The 20,363-nt window shown below is 42.7% G+C and overlaps 1 protein-coding gene across 2 annotated transcripts in view; it reads right to left on the reverse strand.

Annotated features, from left to right (window-relative positions):
* Positions 1–20,347, reverse strand: part of CHD1L (chromodomain helicase DNA binding protein 1 like) — a 31,454-nt gene extending 11,107 nt beyond the window's left edge. For both annotated transcript variants that reach the window (XR_012777215.1, XM_075512466.1), the window contains exons 1-17: positions 20,132–20,347; positions 18,792–18,904; positions 17,901–18,007; positions 16,518–16,632; positions 14,934–14,965; positions 12,816–12,897; positions 11,367–11,529; positions 10,867–11,022; positions 9,555–9,647; positions 8,996–9,092; positions 7,501–7,574; positions 6,287–6,397; positions 4,572–4,686; positions 3,977–4,130; positions 2,711–2,876; positions 1,248–1,393; positions 711–874 (exon numbers count right to left, since the gene is read on the reverse strand). Coding sequence is in view for 1 of the 2 variants with exons in the window: in XM_075512466.1 (XP_075368581.1) it covers positions 711–874; positions 1,248–1,393; positions 2,711–2,876; positions 3,977–4,130; positions 4,572–4,686; positions 6,287–6,397; positions 7,501–7,574; positions 8,996–9,092; positions 9,555–9,647; positions 10,867–11,022; positions 11,367–11,529; positions 12,816–12,897; positions 14,934–14,965; positions 16,518–16,632; positions 17,901–18,007; positions 18,792–18,904; positions 20,132–20,228 (1,985 nt within the window). In the remaining variant the exon portion in view is untranslated. The remainder of the gene's footprint in view (positions 1–710; positions 875–1,247; positions 1,394–2,710; positions 2,877–3,976; positions 4,131–4,571; positions 4,687–6,286; positions 6,398–7,500; positions 7,575–8,995; positions 9,093–9,554; positions 9,648–10,866; positions 11,023–11,366; positions 11,530–12,815; positions 12,898–14,933; positions 14,966–16,517; positions 16,633–17,900; positions 18,008–18,791; positions 18,905–20,131) is intronic.
* Between the last annotated feature and the right edge of the window lie 16 nt (positions 20,348–20,363).

Here is a 20,363-nt window from a genome sequence, read left to right on the forward strand (position 1 = left end):
TGAAAATCAAAGGTGGGGGGCACACACCTTGTTTTAAATCATTGCAGTGAAACACAAGAGACCCAGACCTGCATTCCCTCTGCTCCCCTCCCCTATTTTAGACTGGAACAAAGTTTACCACAGTTGTTATCTGTGATATTAAGAGCCACATGCCAGTGTGATAAGCCAATTGCAGGCATGGAAAAAGTGAGCATATGACAAAGGGCAAGGAACTACTTAGAGTGGTGAAAAGGAAGAACATCTAGGAAACAAGGAGGAGAAAGTTAAGACATATGCCAGAGAGCCACAGATGTCAGACCAATACACAGGGCCCAACTGTGACTTTTCAGAAAGCTTCTCCCAAAAGCTCACTGTACATTCAGATATGGGGTTCTTACTCAGGCCACTCTCTATGAATTAAATTATATGTGAAGTCAGGCAGTGTATTCAGGGGAAAAGAACCCTTGCTAGGGGCTCAAGACATTTTTCCACCTTCACATCCCTACGTTACGCAGTTTGAGCATGCACAGAGAAACATTCCAATGTATGAAGTTAACTCTCTCATGAGGGTGGCCTGCAGCCATTTTGTCATCTTCTCCTCCCCTCATCCCCAGCCCCACCTGCCAGAGCGGATACAGAGCACAACTTGTTTTCGTCAATCAGACACATGTTTCTAGAGTGCAGTGTAACAGATATCAGCTTACAAGTAGTAGATGCAGTACAAACCATACTTTTTCTTGTGTTCTGCCTCTGCTTTTGCCTTCTTCTTTTCCTCCATGAGCCTTGCTCTCTTTGCTGCTGCTTCTTGGCGCTTCTTCCTCCTAGCCTCCAGTTCCTCTGCGCTCAACAAGTGCCTCCTCCTGGTTGACTGTTCCCGGAGGCCTGTGAGAAGGGCCTGGAGAAAGAAAGAAGTATCATGGAAACAAATTGCTCATCTTAAAGCCATGTCTGGTGCCTACCTTAACCTACACTCGTTTTCCATTTGTCTACTTGTCCACAGGTCTTAATCATCAGATCCCAATTGTCACATAATATGTGGTTTTGTGACCTAAGTTTATATGAGTGCCCTAACACAACAGATCAGAGATATGATATCAGAATTGCTGAATTGTCAAGCCCTCAGATTCAAGAGCCAACTTTATTACATTGACATCCAAATCTTTTAACATGCCTTCTGCAAGCTGTAGGTAAAGACAGAAAACTGTCAGCCTCATTTTTCACAAGCAAATGAAAGAGCATCATGTGCCTTGTCATGTCTCTTGTCTTACGTTTGCTTTGTTCCGGAGAGCTCTCCCTTCCTTACTGGTCTCTTCAGTCAAGGCTTTCTGAAGATCCAAAAGCTGATCAAATGCTTTTTTGTCTTCTCTGCTGGGTTCTTTTGAATAATCTTTGCCTTCGTACACGTACATGTGATCTTTAGAAAAATAATTAAAAAGTGTAAAAAGGAACTGAAAGCCACTAACACCTAAAATGTACAGTGAGATCAAAAGAAATTTGGCTTCTCTGTAATGCTGTCCTACCTTTGGCAGAAAAAGATGTTCACTCTCATAATTTTTTTGTATGAACAGTGTCAGCATTATGTAGAAACAACAGAATCAAGATTCGCTTCCTTTGGCAAAAGTTTTTCATTTAAGTAATTTATACTGGCAAAGAACCTTTCTTCCTGTGTCGGTTAATTAGCTATTTTAAGTTGTGGCTCCATCGCTGTTCTATTTGATCATTCCATCTCTGCCAGTAGCAAATCCATTTAGCTTCGCTATCTAGTTACAGGCAACTCTTGTAAAGGGCCAGCAAACTTTTGCTTTTGAGCTCCTAAACAAAATAAAAGCACATAACTCTGGCAGCCCAGAGTTACTGCTCATCAGGTGAGCTATTTTTCCAGTAACTATTACACACTGCTCCGCTTTAAGTTACCAACAGAAAATACCACTCTTTGCCAACTCTCAGCAAATAATTACTTGTTGATAGCAACTGCTGCAGAACGGACAATACCTAGCCTGCAGGGCCATATTTCTGCTTCAGTCACAGACCTATATTTAAATACTACTGTGTACTCAAAACAGAAATTCAGTCTTTCTCACTATGACACTAGAAGAGGGAAAGTATCCTTAGAATTTATTCTCATATAGTATGGGGCTATAGAAAACTAACCACAATTGTGTGACATTTGGATGGGAAGGTAGAGTACTGAAGACAGAGTTCTAGTTGTTTAGACTCCATGACTCTGCATTTCTTATCTCACATTTTGGAATTGTTTAAGGTCATTTTAACTTGTGATTTTCATGGCCAATAAGCTTTTGTTTGGAGATAAATATAAACCACCTGCTATATAGCCTTTCCTTAATTATATCTCTAAAACTGTAGATCTATCTTAATGGTTCTCTGTGGGAAAAACAGCATTTGCAATTTGAATATTTCACCTTTTCTCATGAATTTCATCTGAGGTCTCAAAATATTTGAAGCACATGAAGGAATCCAGCCACCAAACTGGACAAGTATTGTTACTATTATCTTACAAATAGGCAAATAAGGACACAAAAAGAAGAAAAAGACCAATAAAGGCTCAGAAATAAAGTTTGTGGATAGGCCACAAACAAAATCCCAGTCACTCACTCAATTACAAGTCCACTTTTCTTCTTGTGGTCTGAAAAATGCCACCCCTGCCTGGGAAGCCTTCTCTAAGAGCACCCAAGTGTCATACATTTCATAGGTATTTAGATTCTTAACTTACTCTCTGTATCCTCCTCTTCACTCTCTTCTTCACATGGCAGCACAACATCCATTACCCACTTCCCTCCTTTTGTCTCTCCGAGGATGTTTTCTAGCTCCACATCCTGTATAGTACTCCCCTCAGAGGAGAGCAATTTATCCAAGCCAAATTTCAAGATTTCACTCAGCTTTAAAAAAGAGAAGGGGAAGTTCAGTATTAATATCTCCTAATTCCATGCCAATCCCAGTGTCTTGAGCTTCTCAGGCTTCAATGCAAAGGATGTACAAGTGGAGAAATCTAAGCCTTAATGTTACCTATCAAAATACTTATGCTTTAACATGCTTAGTTCTCCCAACACCTGATGGGACAGGCCCCTACAACATATCTCCCTCAAACATAACTCGTCCAGACTTGAATGGTCATTTTTCTCCAGGGCTAAATGACAAAACAGCATTGTACTAACTGCATTCAAGCAGATTTCTTCATAGCCAGAAAGACCGGGCTTGTTTTTGCCCCCAACTCCTTTAAAACACAAGCTTAAATACCACAAAAATCCATGGGGAGAAAAATATCAGCATGGAATTTCCTATGGGCTCAGTTCCACTTCTCCCATGGAAAATATAATTGCTGAGATACATGCTGACGGGGCGGGGAGGGGAGGCGGCGGGGGAAAGGATACACTAATTCCGAACCTCTCCCGGGTTTAGCTGCACACAGGGGATATATTCCCCTAAATGTCACTTGGCTTGAGGTTTTCAACTCAAATTCTCAGCACAAACCTCAGCTTTCAGGTCAGAATTATAAATCATGCCCTGACTCCTGAGACACTATATTTGCCAAGAGGTCAACAGAAGGTTGACAGAGCTTCAGACTAGCAACCAAAAGCTGACTAAGTACTTATCATCAGCTCTGTTTGTGAGAGAAAAGCACCAGAGACAGATAAGTTCTAGAAACAATGAGTCAGCTTCCACTTTAGACCTGTTATAATTAAAAATAAACAAGTAAAACAAGGAGAGGTTCTGCCTTCCCCTCTTCTCCAAGAAAATACACCCTTTTTCAACAATGGATGAGCCTCAAAATTGTAAAAAATGTCTTCAAACATCAGATCTTGTCTGGATCTGGGATGTAGTTTTGGTTCCTAAGCCATGCAAAAGCTGTCATGTCAATGCACATCTCCCCCAAAACATAAGTGTTGGCTAGGTTCATATCAGACATAAATACAGAAATACTCTGGGACATTTCTAAAGATGTTACTGGAGTCAAATTGAGGATATAGATCTATTTTACCTGTAACTCTGCTGCTCTCTGAGGCTTGGGTGCTCCCAGAGCAAACTGACCCCCTTCTACAATGGCATTTGTCAGCCGGAGCTTAGAAGCAGCTCTTCGGTAGATTATTTCTTCAATTGTATCTCGCCCAATCAAGCGGATAATTTTTACAGGCCTTGAAAAGTTTAAGAACATTCTTATTATTTTCTTTTTTTGAGGTGCATTAAAGCTGCTTCCTTGCATGGAGCACTATCCCCTCACCCACTCCTTTGGTAGGGAAAAAAAGGCAAGAAAAAATCACCAAAAATAATCAGCAGAAATGTAATGCTGGTACAACTGCTTCTTGACACAGGAGAAAAGCTCACTGCAAAAGTGCAGGCAAACCTCCAGATTCCCTCTCTTCCTCCAAATCAACAAAGCTCCCACCCTAGACACATGACAAGGACAAGACTGCACGAGGCTGCAACAGAAAAACAAAGACATAAAATCCTCTCTGCTCTCCTTCTTTGATCTTCAATCTATTGTACTTTAACCCTCCATTACCTATGGATAGGGAAAGCAATACTGAGAAACCAAGAGAGTCAGCAACCAAACCAGAAGTAGCAATATTTCTCACTTGTGCTGCCCAATCCGGTGAGCTCTTGCTATTGCTTGCAAGTCATTTTGCGGGTTAAAATCACTATCAGTAAAAATAACTGTATCTGCTGCTGTCAGGTTCATGCCAACTCCACCTACAAACAAAGAAGGAGGTCACAAAATATGTCACCAGCAGAAAATAAAGGAGAAGCTGAAGAATTTATGCTATGCAAGGTTCTGTCAGATCTGATCAACTGCATCTAATTCAATCCATCTCTCAACCCCAAATCTAAGTCTCATAAAGGTCTAAAAAGATGGGTAAGCCTTCCATTTCCAGCTTCCAGCTTTCTGCAACAGCCCAAAACCAAGCTGTACTGTGCAATGTAGTAAAAAAAGATAGGGTGCAAGTGAACCAATGCAAAGGGGACTGGTTGTCAAGACTGATGAACACAGACATATTCTTCCGCTGGCAGGCAGATTAACCCAGCAAGGACTGGCTTCACTGAGGCTACAAGGGACTGCCCAAGTCATGACTTGGTTGCAGCACAGAAGCAATGGGTAAATACACTGCTGAAACAGTGGAAAACACCAGGCTCAACTATATAATAACCAGAGCCTAGGAATTTATATGACTTAAAGTTTTTGAGGTTAGAGTTTGGGCTCTCATGGAATGAAAAGAAAAAAAAATACAGTTAATTATATTTTTTTTAATACCTGCTATTGTGACTACATACTGTGGTTAAAGAGGGGGGACCCTGCTGCCTTATATTTCTTCCAGCTCATGCCAAGCACCTCTCTTCACAGTAATCAGAACATCACTGCAAGTGGAGGCAGTCATGCACCTGAAAATCTGTCCGTAACAGTGATGGAAATACTGTTAGCACACCCATTCCCAGCTGAATACAAGATGCTTTGGCCAGACATAGCAATGTGCAGTAAAAAACAACTCTAAGTCTGGCTGACATGGGCAGGGAGAGTTCAGGCACTGTGGTGAGAGACACACTTATTCCTACCATCTAGCACTAGGCGCTTCCCTTCAGTCTCTCTACATACTCCCCTCAATGCACTGAAGTATCACTGGGACCAGGCTCATCCAGGAAAGTCTGACCAGAAGCCCAAAAGAAAACTTAGTTCAAGTTTGATGCTTGAGATCAAGCAGTGTGGAGCCCTCCTCTGGAGATAAGCCTGCCTCTGCGCTTGCTTGAATAGAGAGACATGGAGGTTTGAAACTGTGTAGAAGACACAGATCTGCCTGAGGAGCTAAGAGGGGAAGAAGCACAAGATGGCAGTCCCATGGTGTTCTTTGCAGCCTCAGGACGGTAAAAGGCTCTCATTGGAGTCTGTCTGCCAGCTAGAGACTATGTCCATGTTCAGCAAACTCGAGAGGCAATTCCACCAGCTTACTTAAAGGAAGTCTGTTCCCGCCTAAAGTCTGGTGCTTGCAGAAATAAAATGCTAGTGAGATTCCTTAAGCTCAACCTGGCAGAGGGACAGGCATTATGGGACTTGGAATAAAAAAAGTAACTCAAGTGGCTGCAACATGAAAAGTATCTTGGCATCAGCTGCCGAAAGGAAAGCACAGAAACCAGATGTCCTAGCTGAGAGACCCAAGTTCAGGATGTGTCTTGTCCCCCTCAAAAATCCCCCACATGAACAGGCTCTGCAGGATTCAGAACTCCCCGAAATCTTTCCAGAGAGAGCAAAAGAAGAGTGCAGAAGCAAGATGGATTGTTTGTCTCTCCTTTCCTTACTTACCTGCTCTGGTGCTCAGCAGGAAGATAAAGACGGGCTGTTGACCAAAGTTCTTAATGGCAAGGTGTCTCTCTTCACCCCTAACAGAACCGTCCAGCCGCTCGTAGCTGTAGCCTTTTCAAACAAGCAACGTGTATGTTTCTGAAATTCTGTCTATGCTCTTACCCTCTTACCTCATTCTCTATTGTCTTACTGCTGTCCTGAATTTTATGCCAAATACTCCTGCCTTGATTCTCATTTTATTGCCTTCAACTCCTTCATTCTTTCCCAGTTAAACCTTGTATAAACTGAAGTAGTGACCCTGACTTCCAGATTGACTGTCGGCAAAGGGTAATTTAGCTGAATCTGAAGCAGAGACTCTTAGCATTTAATTTACTGCTTGGAAACACAACAGGAAAATTCAGAGCCAAAGAAAAAGAATGTTACCACACAGTCCCATTTCAGTCTATGCTGTGCTGGCTGTTGGCCCCACAAAACAGGCCAACAACCATTGGATCTTCCTTATGCAAACTCCCACGGCCTTCAATGTGTGCTTTACTGTGAGCAAGCAGTACGGGATATGGCCCTACATTTGGCTTTATCCTGTGTTATTAGTTGTCCAAAACCATAAACACCAAACAAAAGCCTCTTTCATGGGAAATCCTAAGTAGGCATGGAGCCATGTGGATTGAAACAACAGAAAATGTCCCAAGAACACTTTGGTAACGTTGCCAAAAATGGTCTGATCCAACCTGCCCTCACAGACACGTTGGGGCCCCGCTGCCAACAACTGTTTTAATCAAAAATTAATTTCCTGGTATGAATGTGGCCTAATTTGCGTTTTGTGCTGGACAAACTGAATCTAGAGCAAGCCTGTTGCCTTCAGTGCAATTACTTCAGGACTCAGGTACATAATTGAACACAGGTATATAATGAAACACTGCTACCCTGCCATCTGTTAGCTCCATTTTTATCGCAGAACCAAAGCTGAAAATACTTTGAAGAACAACATTTAAGTGCCAGCTCATTTCAGGCATGTGGTAGCACAGCAAAGAGCTGAACTCAAGACCCTCCAACTCACAGCGCCACTGCAACAATATGGTTTCTATCTACTAAGCAGCAATAAATCCCCATCGCAGTCCTTTCTCCATCCCAGGCAGATCAACCAAAATCAGAGTACAATATATGGCAGAGATCATTAGGATAAGCCCTCTACTGCCAAAGTGTGCAGCACATACCTCTATAGTCCATGTAGTCTTGCAGGATATCAAGCAGTTGAGTCATCTGAGAAAAGAGCAAGACACGGTGGCCACTGGAAGAAGAATGTGAGACACCATGAGCCTCAACACACTGTGACAGCATTTCACAGAGTGGCAGAGGGGTTACAATAGCTTAACCAGTCACTGTTACATAGCAAGGCCCCATCACCTCTGTACACTAAGCCTCACAGAGTCATGGCCCACTCCCTCACCACATTTTCAGCCCCAGATCCAGATGCAACCAGTCAGCCTCATCTGCCATCATCAGTTGCCATGTCTAGAGCGTGGAGCCACAGAGAGGTAACAAGGCTGTGGCACAGCTCTGCTGCTGGCTGGATGCAGCCTGGTGAGGATCCAAAGGAGCCTGTCTTAAAAGGATCCTCAGCTTCAACCTAGCATCACAAGGTCTTCCTCACCACATGACCTGCCACACCAGACTGCTCTCAAATCACACATTACAAAGCATCTTAAATTATGGGAAAATGCAAGATCAGCATCTTTGTGACAGTAGAGCATTTCCTCCTCCAGCAAATGATCCTCAAAGATCAAACTCTGCCTACAATCCTGTATAAGTGAGAAATCAACTCTCCTCCCTCCCAGCTCTAGGCCTCAGTGCTGTTTAAATCAGACTTCACTGTAGAGCAGAACAGGTGTTTTCAAGTCCAGAAATTGCACAGGGCTGGTCCTGTGGCAAAGACATTCAAGGGAGAGGCACCCACTCACAAGGTGCTATACAGCAGAAGGGCAAAGACCTCCACAACCACATCGGAACTTCCCAAGATCTGTTGAAGCTCTGTCCTTTGGAAGTAGTCAAAGGCAAATCGCTTTGAGAGAGAAGGTAGAATTTGTGTCATGCAGGAGGCACTGCTTCACAGACTGCATGAGAATGCAAATCGCAGTTTGATTTGCCTCCTGTCTGAGAGCTGGAGGTAAATACCCAAGGTCCTTGGGTTCCAGATTCTGAAGTCACCAGATCCCAGCACCAGGAGCTCTGAATGCCATGCCCAAAGCTGAAGTTTCAGCTCATTCTTGGGTTTTGGTCTAGTCAAATTTCTTCTTCACATTTGCTATGCATTCTGCCTCCCGGGCTAACACAGACATGGTAGCATAAAGGAACTCAACTGATGCACTGGAAGCTACTCTCAGGAAACCCATGGTCAAACCAGATATGCTGAATATCATGTTCCCAAATATGGCAAATATGAGAACATGTGAGAGAGTTAGTGAAGTGTTTTGAGAAATGTTTAAAGGGAAGCTACAAAAATCTTTGACATTCCTCTATCATCTCTAATGCAGCTCCTTATACTGAAATGACTTCCTTCAGGTAGTCAGTAACATGCAATAAATAGGGCAGTGCTTGCGTTGTGATGAATATCTGCTCAATCTATAGCTAAATAAGGTGTTTTGCCTTCCCAGTTTACCTCTTCTCCCTGTGTCAACCCCACCCTATCTTCCTCACCCCAACACGACATACCCAGCATATAAGAATGAAAGGAGTTTATCCAACAAACACAGCTTGCCACTGGCTTCAACAATATGGTCTCCAATCTCAAAAGGTTCTGGCTCAATACCTGGAACAGAAAGGATTTTCAGAAGCAGACCTAATACTATGCAAGTAAGAACTCAATGGTCAACCTCAGTGTGTCTGCAATGCCAACTATTGCCAAGCAGACCCCCATGATGCTTGCTTGAGAAGTGATGGCCCTTCTCTGTCTCTAAAGAACACCCTCAGTAGTTCACAAAGCACTGTGATTTCATTGTTTAGGTGAGAGTAGATGCACTGATGAGAAAACAAGCGGAGAGCTGCAGTAAGAAACTCAGACTTCACACAGTCTCCTACTTTATTCCTCATTATTGATGAACTGTCATACGTTGGAACTGATCACAAACTCACTGCTGGTTCTGATTCAAGTACAACATTGTTTATTACTTGTTTCTTCTAAGCATTACACTGCCAAGCAATAATAGAAAACCATTGTGTAAATCAAGAAACTTATTTCTCTCTATTTCAAGAGAGAGGAGTGCTTTCTTACCATTGAAAAGGTACGGGTGGGCAACACACTTCCGAAGCTGAATTAAGACATTTTGAAGTGTGACCTTCCTTCCTGTTTCACTTTCAAATGCATCTGGAACAAAGAGCACAGAAAAGGAACTCAGCAGGAAAGCCCATGCTCCATCAATGGATGTGACTGGGAACATCTGGGCACCAAGCGCTGCTCTGCAGTGCTTCAGCACTGGAGTATCTCTCTCTGCATATCACATCTGCATTTGAATTTCCATCTCAAGACTAATACATCTGTTTTCATGGACCAAACAAAATTTCCCTCACATTTTTTGGACAAGACTTTAGGAAAAGACCCTAATGAAAACTACTCTGCCTTGTAAAACTACCTGGAACTTTCTGGGTCACTGTCATTTTTCTATGAGTGAATTATAGATCTAGAAATCATAAAAAATAGTTAAATAAATTTGGTGCAGTTCATTTTCATTTTCCAACAAAAAAAGTAATACAGCAAAGTCAAGACCTACTGGGCAACCAGGAAGTTAAGAAGGGTTGCATTTTTGTGAGGAGAAAAAGAAAATAAGTGCACATATGCTGACTTTAGAAGAAGAAGGTTCAGCCTGCCTGGTGATGTGCATCCAAAGTGCCATTGGCTCCTTGATGCACCAGGCATTAGCCCTAGAAGAACAAAGCGTCTCCATCCCCCCAGTTTTACTTTCCCTACAACACATAAGCACTGGCAAGCCTTATGATTTGGTATGCATAGATGGAAGAGGAGAAATTCAGGGACAAGCAAATACCTTCTCTCTCATACCTCAGGATGCTTACAGTTAGTTCATATGTGAAGTGACAAGGAGTGAGCTATTATGGTAAGAGTCTGTGGCTGCATTGTCTATATGGCCCTGTGGTTTCCTAAGAAACTCATATCTACATCCAGTACGCTTAAATTTGCTGTATGGAATCTGTACTACTATTGCAAATTTGTAGAGATCCACAGATCCAAAATTTCCTGTACCACCCTTTTGTCTGAACACAAAAACATGGGATAGGAGCAGGCTTACCTGGTGATAAGTATTTTTAATTACAGGATGGCCCAAAGCAGAATCCTGAAGCTGACCCTCCCCAGCTCTGCAAAAGCTCAGCTCTAGATTCATACGTCTCTTATTTTATCACAAGCTAAAACCACAAATCAAGCAGCCCAAAGCACTGAATTTGGCATGTTCATTCTATGCGTATTCTGCAGGCCAAAGTATCTTCTCCTTCACTACAACAGAGCACGGATTTACAAAAGGAATTAATTTTGGTTTTAAAATTAGCTGATAGGGTTCAAACCCCTCAGTTACCTAGATCTTTCATCAAAATGGCCTTGTAATACTTCCTTTGCAGAGCTGACATTCCATGGTACAGAACCACTTCCACCTTCTTTGGCAGGTCTGCAGCCACCTCAGACTTGACTCTTCGAAGCAAAAATGGCTGCAGAAGATTGTGCAATTCTTTGGCTATGCAGAGGCAGGGGAAAAAAAAAAAAAGGAGATTACTGCATTAAATGTAAGGAATTTATACAGTACCTTCACAACTGTACTTTCAAAATAAATGTATAAGGAACTTTACATCTATTAGTGAAATGATTCAAGTCTGGTTTTACAAAGAGAGAAACCAAAACATAGCTGCATACCTTAAATACGTAAGAGCTACGTTAAGGTAAGTAATCATTACTTTTAGTGGCTTTGTTTTAAAGCTAGTCAGCATTAAAAAAAAGCAAATAAAGGGTACACGACATGTCTGCTTCCTAGTCAAGATAACAGCTTGTTCTGATTCAAGTACAACATTGCTTATTACTGACCTGGCTCACTCTCCTTTTCAATCACTTGGTAATACTCAACAAACTCTTTCACTTGTTCCCTAGGAAAGATATCAGGCTCAATAAGGCTGAGTAAGGAGTACAGTTCCTGAAGGCTGTTCTGGATTGGAGTGCCTGTGAGTAGCAGGCTGAAGCCTACTGAGAACTGAAAGAACCAACAACAAAACAAAATTATTAGGAGAAAATATCTGGAATGAAAAGCTACTTAATATACAACTCCACCCACGCCACTATTAAGCTTAACTTAAAGATGACAGGTGGCACAGAACTGCCCGCAGAATGCTGCAAATGTCTGCCAAAACCATCCAACATAGGGTATGGTGTGATAAACAGCCCCACCAAACCAACTAGGATGCACCAATGCAAGGAAGACAGTGTAAGGAAAATAAGAACAAAGTGCAAAATGGACACCATTAAAATTCTCAGATCCATGCACTCTATGGTCCAATACTGCATACTCAGTGTTAGGTAATGAGAGATGACTGGAAAATGCTGTCGGAATAGGACAGTGAAATGAAACTGCAAAGACTATGTTCCATTTCTATTTGCTGGCTAACTGACAAACACGGCAACATTATCTGGTCCAAGCTGCTTACAGTAATCCTTGTAAAGAGACTTGGGGAACATGGTTACATTTGAAAAAATGCAAGTCTTCTCTCAAGTTTGGTAATAGAAAATGTGTGAGGAGGAGAGCTAAGGTAAATCATGCTTATTTGTTTGTGACTACAACCAAAGCTCCTGAAATACAGACATCATGGACAATATGTTCAGAAGATAAGACTTTCAGGAATTTAATAAAAAATTTATTTTTCAAGGTACTGTAGTTCATTGTTGCTGATGCCAGCCCAAACCTAATGCCCACGTTTCACTGCCATGACAAGAAGTGTATCCTTCACTCAGGCATTCATTGTACTCTGGCAGGGTGCTTTGGAAGCTGGAGCAATTCTATTAATTTCAATAAAAAAAGGTGGCTCCACTAAATGGGACAGTGGAAGTCAATAGTTCATGACTTGAGGTCCCATGAACTAGGCAAGGGTTCCTTCACCCTCGCAGAGCTGGAGATAGCCTCTTGTCACTTTATATTGTCTTAGGTCAGCCAGACTTCTACCACTTCAGTAGCACAGCTGTGGTTCAGCACTATGTCTGGATGCTTTACATTTTTCGGTCTCTCAGATTGCTCCAATGTGTCAAGCCCAAACATGAGTCAGAATGAGAGATAAGCTCCAAATACTGCCCACCTCCATACAAAGCCAACAAGATAGGCCTTTATCTGTCTGCCACTAAATATGGCAATACGTTCACCAACTCTGATGGAAACTGGTTGTGGCTCAGAGCTTAATAAATACTCAGAGGAACAGAGAATCTGTATGCTATACTGAAAAAAAAAAAAAAAAAGGCTTTAGACACTAAAAGATGGATGAGTTATTTTACCTCAGAAAGCGTCTTGTAAAGCAGAGAGCTTTGATTTTTCAGTCTGTGAGCTTCATCTACAACCAAGGCAGCCCAGTTAAAGCTGAAAAAAGAGCATCTTCTGTTAGGGGCAGACAATTCATTCTTGTCAGGACAAAAAGACTGAAATAAGCAGTAGCTCTGCTTGGCTGAACTTGAGATGGTCCTACCCCATGAACCACAAGCAAACATCACAAGCAGGGTGGGAGGAATTCACAAGTACTGGTTTTCAAGAGCCAATGCAGCCTCTTAACTATAGCCTGGATGAGTTTTTCTGAAATCAAAACTACGTAAATTCACTTGAATTTATTGCTTCTCTCTCCACCCCCATTTCTATGGGGAAAATGACATAAGCACAAGTTAGTCAAACATTCAAGGAGGTCTACAATTTGGAGCAAGAGAGACATGAAGCTAGGTGCTTGCACCTCTGCAAAAATCCAACAACTATGACCAGGTAGTGATGGCAGAGTGATTACAAGCCTTTTGCAAACCATCCAAGACAGCAGCTTCAGCTTGTTGTGGGCTTGATACAGCTATATACATTGTTTCATCAAGTAGGCTGCAGAATCACTGGTGACCTAGTAGATCCACTAGGCTTAATACAAACTCCAGATCTTTTCAACCCTCAGTGTTAGTGCCTGCTTACCGTTAGGGTTTCAACTCCCACATGACAGAGTGATTTCCTCATAGTCAAGTCTGGCTGATGGGTAGGCAGGGGAGTGAAAGCATGACCCTCTAGCTTTTCTTACCCACACACTTCTTTTCCCAGTGAAATACAAGGGCTGGAATCACAGGGACCTACATTCTCCCCACAGCTCCTCTGTGTCCCTTGATTCCCCTCTTTGCTATTTAAGAGTGGTTCTCCACTGCCAGGACAGTGAAATGTCATTATTCTTATTCTACAGGCTCACCAAATTAATCTCTCCACATTACATTAGAACAGGGCTCTTGCTCAACTCATTTGTGTTGTTACACTGCTTGTAAAGAATGGTGGTGATGAGACATCCGATAACTCTGACCCACCTTTACAAAGTCCTACACAAGGACAAGGTAAAAATGATTAGCAGCCACTTTTTTCAGAAGGAATACTAGAGGGCAAAAAACCCCTTGAGTGACATGGCTTTGAGGTTATGTGCTAGCCTTAGAAGTAGGAAATTGCACTGGAGCTGACATTTCTGTGATACTAGGGCTAGTTACTTGCTCTCCCTGGGCTAAGCTGCAAAATAAGCAGAATCATATGCAGCAGTGCAGGACATGACATGAAACTGTAAGGACAGCATGGCCATGGCTACCTTTCATAAGGCCTGGCTTCTACTATGATGTGTCATCCAGCACAACCTGCTGCTTCCACCAGTGGCCAAGGGCAGGTGCTTTGCAGAAAGACAACAGGGTGCCTATAGTGGGACTGAGTAGCTCTGGGAGATCCAAAATTGTGTCAGTGGGGGCCACTGGTCTTATGCTCATACAAAGATCCTGAGCCATTCATGATATCGGGCTGCCCCCAGCATTTGTCACAGCGCTTACCGCTATTGCAAGGCATTGGTGCTGTTACTAAAAAATAGGAAAATTCCTCCCCATTTCAAGCATAGGCTTCTGTAAAATCCTTCCTACAGGCTGAACTCAGCTGTATAATCAGTCTCGCTAGAAAGCATAATGCTCCATAAACCCTCCACAGTTCTGACTGGTGGCAGGAGGCAATAAACTTCAGGATATGGTATTAGCACATGATTAGCATAGTATAATGCAGGTCAATTTCAGCAAATTTTGCATCTAATACCTTTATAATCTGAAGCTTTTGAAGATCTCCTCTGTTCTAAATATCAGCCTTCTGGACTGATATTTAGTGTACTGCTATAAGCCATTATGTATCATATTATTTTGAGTTAACTGGCTTGACTTTGGGGGAATTTCACGTACATCTTAGCTGACATTAAAGATTCTTCACTGAAAGTTGGTAAAGGCAAAGCTCTAATCACAAGCAAAGAATGTCCTTGGCTCTTGTGAAACAAGCATGGGATCTCACACACATACAAATATACACTTAAGAAATTGCTGACAGACATGCAGAATTAAATTTGAATAAATTAAAACCAGACTCACGATTTTAGAAATGCTGCATCTTTCAGACAAATCTGCAATGAAAAGAAATGAACCATGATTTATGACTTAAGTTAATACACCAGTTAAAGAACACAACATCTTTTTGTCTATTTGCAAACCATGGTGGAATGGAGGAAGTGGAATGAAGCCACTTATTACCTGAGGAAAGTAACATGACAGCTATTGTAACCACAAGCTGTTGTGATCCTACATTTTAACTCTTGTCTGGCAAAACACCAGCAGTAGAACCTCAGAGAATTAATGGAAATTAATTACACACACCATAAATGCTCTTCAACTCTGTGAAGTTTTTCATATCTTTCTCACTCAGTAAGAAACACCATGCACCTTCCCCATCACAATCCTTTACACTCTAACCAAACAAATGCTTCAGTGGATTCATCTAAGCTATTACAATGTCCTGATAGTACCCTAAAGTGTTGACATTGCTTGCCCAACTTCAGATCCAGAGGAAGAGAAATCAGGTCAGAAATCAAAAGAAATCCTTAAAAAGCACAGAATTTTATCATCAAAAGCAACAGAGACAAGAAAAATCCTAGCTAAGTGAATATCTCAATACAGTCGATTGCTTTCTTGGACTTGCTTCAATATAAGCACTTCCATTTATGACATTGGCAAGGGTTATCACTGCTACCCACTCCCGCTTGTGCAGTGTGGAAAATGATTCAGGTTCAGAGTCGTCAACATAGGTCACACAGCTCCCATTGGGAAGAGACAGCAAAACACTTGAAGAGAGGGAAAGCAAAAGGGCAAAGGGAAAGGGAGATCAGAAGGGCGGGGGGGAGGGGGGAAGGAGCTGTAAGAGATGCTTTTCCTCTAATTTCAAGTTGATGTGTTTGTTAAGAGATTGTTAAAATTAAATCAAAGTGTTGATATGAAGTAACACCTGAGTGGGACTGACTCTTAAGAGAAAAAGAAGGGCTTTTTCCCACTCCAGATAACTAAGCACAAGACCATGCAAAGTCCAAAGCAGTGACCAAGGAAGCAACCCTATTCTAACTGGTTCCATTTACAGCAGGACAGGACCTTCTCAGGAGAGCTTCGATCAGATTCAGCCCAAATTGATCAGATTCAGCCATATCCTGTTACAATTAACAGGAACCTCACCATTTTGCAGTCCAGGAATGAGAGTTTTGCCTGAGGAGGGCATGCCTAAGAGCGCACAAAAAAGGCAAACTGTTTCTAAGTGTTCTTGCATTGCCTGATTAATAGAATCTTAATAAACATCACACATGTGTACACTTCTATTAAATGTTAAAGGTCTGTAAGGCACATACAAAGACAATGCAGTACCATTTAGCATTAGTTAAGGATGGACACGTCTGTTTTCTTTACTCAAAGTGTGATACAGCTATGCAGCAAAGCTGGGGTTAAAGTAGATTATTTTAGGGACACAAAAATGGCAACTTAGATCAGGTGGTGAACTGGGTTACAGAGTAGAAAATCACTGAGGAAGGTCAGAGATGAGTACAGAGGACAAGGCATGAGCTGAGTGGTACAGATGAATGGAAAAGGTGAGGAAAAACTCAAGCCCTCCTTTCAAGTGACAAAGACATAACATACCTCATATGTCGTCAAGAGTGCATGGAAGTGAGATTGCTCTTTGAGGTTCTGCTGCAGCTTGGGTCGTTCCTCCTTGCTGCCCATGTATGTTACAAAGGAAATACTTGGAGCAAACCTGTTGTCAAGAGAAAGATAGAGAAAAAACAGTGAGCCAAGCTAAGTCTTTCATGTGTTTATGACCCTGAACCCCATTATCAAACATAGCTACTGCACAGATAATGAGAACCTCCTATCCAAACACCCTACCTCCCTGTGAGATGTGGCTGAATGTCAGCTTCTGAATCTAACCCCTTTCTGATTAATTTGCATCTCAGGTTGGCACTTCAGCTGCTGGTTCTGGTTTGGACAAGTCCCAAATAAACTGCGTTCTCCTAGGTCTCAAAGTCCAAGGCAGATGATTGAAAACCAGTCTCATGGCCCATCTCATTTCATTTTGAAATGAAAAAGCTCATGAGAAGCAGATTAATGAATACAGTTTGCCCAGTTGGGACCAAAGAATTGGCCTAAATAATGCTAAAATAAAGGCAAACAATGTCTGCAGCAAACAGGTCCAAGTCAGGCGCTCAAAAATCTATCCTCTTAGTCAAAAAGCAGATAAATCCAGTTCCATGGAGGAAGAGTTGGGACCATAAAATTCTTCCTCATTTAATCCCACCGCTGATATTTGCCTAATGTTTCTCCTGGATAGCTGTTCACTGCTGATCTATGAAGGGATGCACTTTCCCCCAACTATTCCAACTGCAAGTCTGTCCAACTCAGGCCAGCTCACTTCAGAATGTAACCTGGATGACTTCAGATGCTGAGAGACAGCATTGCCCGACAGCCACATAGACAGACTTCTGTTCTAATCTTTAACTTTCTGCCCTTCCTCTTAAAAGGAATGTTTGGGCTCCAGCTTAAAAATGTATGTACTCCAGGCACAGCAAATGTGCCATCAGCACAGTCACTGCACCCCAGTGAAGACAGGTTGCATGCACAGATGTAATGTATTTTGCATGTGTATGTGAGCATGCCAAGAAAGATACTATTCAGCTTGGGTCTTACCTTTCATCATACAGAATCCTGGCTGTCTTCAGCAGATTTTGCCTGAGAGGCTGAGCATGGAGGGTTACAAAACAATAAAAAGCAAGGAGCTAGTGGGGGCTTTTGTACTGAAAGTCCATAAATACTATAAAGTTAGATGAATTCATGTATACCACAGCATTCTAAAGACTACACATTAACTGCAAGTGGTGTTTGCACCGATTTGTAGTTTCAGTAGCATCCTTTTTTATTTTTTTTCCTTTTGAAAGGACGAAAACTGTTGGACTGAGCCCATTTGAAAAGAACCTTTGTAACTTGCTGTACAAGAATATGATGAGCCAGACAACTGTTGAAACTTACCTTTCCAGTTCCTCCTTCCAGTTGCTCAGAACAGACAGAGGACAAAGTATCAGAAATCTGTCTTTGTTTGTTAATTTTTTTGTCAAATAAAGAAGTAGAGAAATAGTCTAGAAGGCAAGGAAAAAAAATTTTTTTTATAATAAGGAAAGGGCTAAACCCAATAGCCTGAACCTACATAAACTGCCTACCTCTTCAGCTTTGTAGCTGGTTCCCACAGGTTCTCTAGCACAAAACAGAGCTAAGGGAACGTCAGGTGAGATCCACCATTGATGACAAAAAAGCTTAGAACCCAAAATGTGACCTCAATATCCGGAGCCCCTTTTCAAAGGCCTTTCTCCACAGTCACAAAAAAGTTCTACCATACATCACTTTCTAAAATTACCAGTTTGTTATTTAAGACCCATTATATACCACCAGCTGAACCAAAGCACAAACATTCATTTTCCAACAAAACCGAAACCCATTTAAAAACTTATCAAAAAAAAAAGCAGCACTGAAAAATTTACACCTGTAAATTTTAATCCATGTGTTGACAAACCCAAAAATCATCTTGCTGCAGGTGCATCAAAACGACATCATCCTCTCTGTACTGACTGTGTATTGTCCCTTCAGCTCTGTGCACTATGAATTACATATTCAGATGTCTGTGTAAAATGACCACGCATCTTTTTACAAAACCATGAAACCTTTTTGGAGTGTCACTCAGGACCTAACAGGCGTTTTAAGTGATTAAGGAAAGAAAGAAACAATGAGCTCTCTCTTTTAAGTATAGACTTCAGGATGGGGCTGCTTAACTGACCAATCATTAGGGTGAATTTCTTTTCATTCTGCAGAAACATTGGGCTAAATTAGGCAAAGATCATTTTCCATAAGAAGACGACAACAACACACCTGACAAGTCTTCCCAAGACCCATCTCATCACCCAGGATACAGCCATGCTGGACTTCGTAGCATTGCACCAGCCAGTTTACACCTTCTATTTGATAGGGACGAAGCTTAATGCCTGGGAATAAAAGCAATTTGTTACATTTACACAGTCATCCAATACACTCTATACACAGTTATACCCTGAAGCTACCAGAAACAGGTCCTGCACAAACCAGGCCATCCCAAACAATTGCCTTGCAGGAAAAGCACAACAGTTGTCAGCAAAGCTGGTTTACCAGGCCAGAGAGCAGAGACACCAGTGTTACAGCAAATCCATTATATTAAATAATATTCAGGAACTTGTACACTCAAAAATGCGCCAAGTCATTACAAAGGCCTGTACAAGGAACCTAATCTGATAATTAAGCCGCTACTTTGCATTCCTAAAAGACGGCTTGATTTTCAGCTCCAGCCGCTTTTTAAAATATGTAAGTACTACATCCAGAGACACACTTTAAGCTACCGAAAATGTCTGTAACACTCTACTATTGTATAATAATCATTTCTCAATAAGATGTTTTCCAGCTTTCCTATGCTTAAGCTAGGACAGACCTCAAGTGTAGGTCACTGTAGCTACTACCACCATTGCAATCCTTATTATGGGGCACAATATATCAAAACAAACACAAAACAAGCCAAGTAGGAGTTCTCAAGATCTTTCCTTGTACCTGGACTCAAGTGCTGCGTATTATTAATAACGTTGCACCATTGCTGCCCTATCCTCCTCGGGGAAAGGTGCATGCATGCTGAGGGCATGAAGTAACTCAGCAGCCCGCAGGAAACAGGAACCCAAACTAGCACAGAGATTGAAATATGGGCTCCCCACAGCTGAGGAAAACGCACAAGCAGGCTGGATAGCCCAGGCGCTCCCCTTTAATGTCTACCCTTCAGGCAGTGGAAAGCACTTTAAAGCATTCATGCTCAACATCGGCCCACTTTGCGGCTGATGAACGAAGCCCCTGGCCTAACCGCACACCTAACTGCAAAGCCGAGGAGAGCATGACTGAAGCAGCTGGGGAAGGTTTGCACGGAGCGGTGAGCACAGCAGCAATAACGTTCTCTGCAGCAGCTATGGCTCACTTTTACAGGCCCGGGAGCCACCTTTATTTACACCTTCATTTATTTCAGGCCTGAGGGTTGTTAACACAGAACCCAGACGATTACAGCGCAGCGCTGGGCAGTCGCAGGGCCCCTCCGTCGCCTCCCGCGATCCTCTCACAGAAACCGACGCCCCAACGCGCGTTACCACCCCCTCACCACCCCTTCCCCCGGGCAGCCCGGCTACCGGCGGCGGCCCGCTGACCTGTCAGACCCCACCGGTAAACGTCTGCCTCCTCCACGCCCGGACTCCCCGCCCGGGCGCTGGCGGCGCGGCGAAGCGCCTGGAAGAAGCGGGACATGGCGGGCAGCAGGGGAGGCCTGGCTTGCCCCGGCCTGTCAGGCACGGGTAGTCCCCGCGCTCCTCCCGCCGCCTCCCCGCAGCTCCGGGCGGGGCGCAGGCGCCCTTGGTGCGCGGGCAGGGCCGGCCCGCAGGC

Source organism: Mycteria americana, chromosome 1 (assembly GCF_035582795.1).
Source record: "Mycteria americana isolate JAX WOST 10 ecotype Jacksonville Zoo and Gardens chromosome 1, USCA_MyAme_1.0, whole genome shotgun sequence".
NCBI classification, from domain to species: Eukaryota; Metazoa; Chordata; class Aves; order Ciconiiformes; family Ciconiidae; genus Mycteria; species Mycteria americana.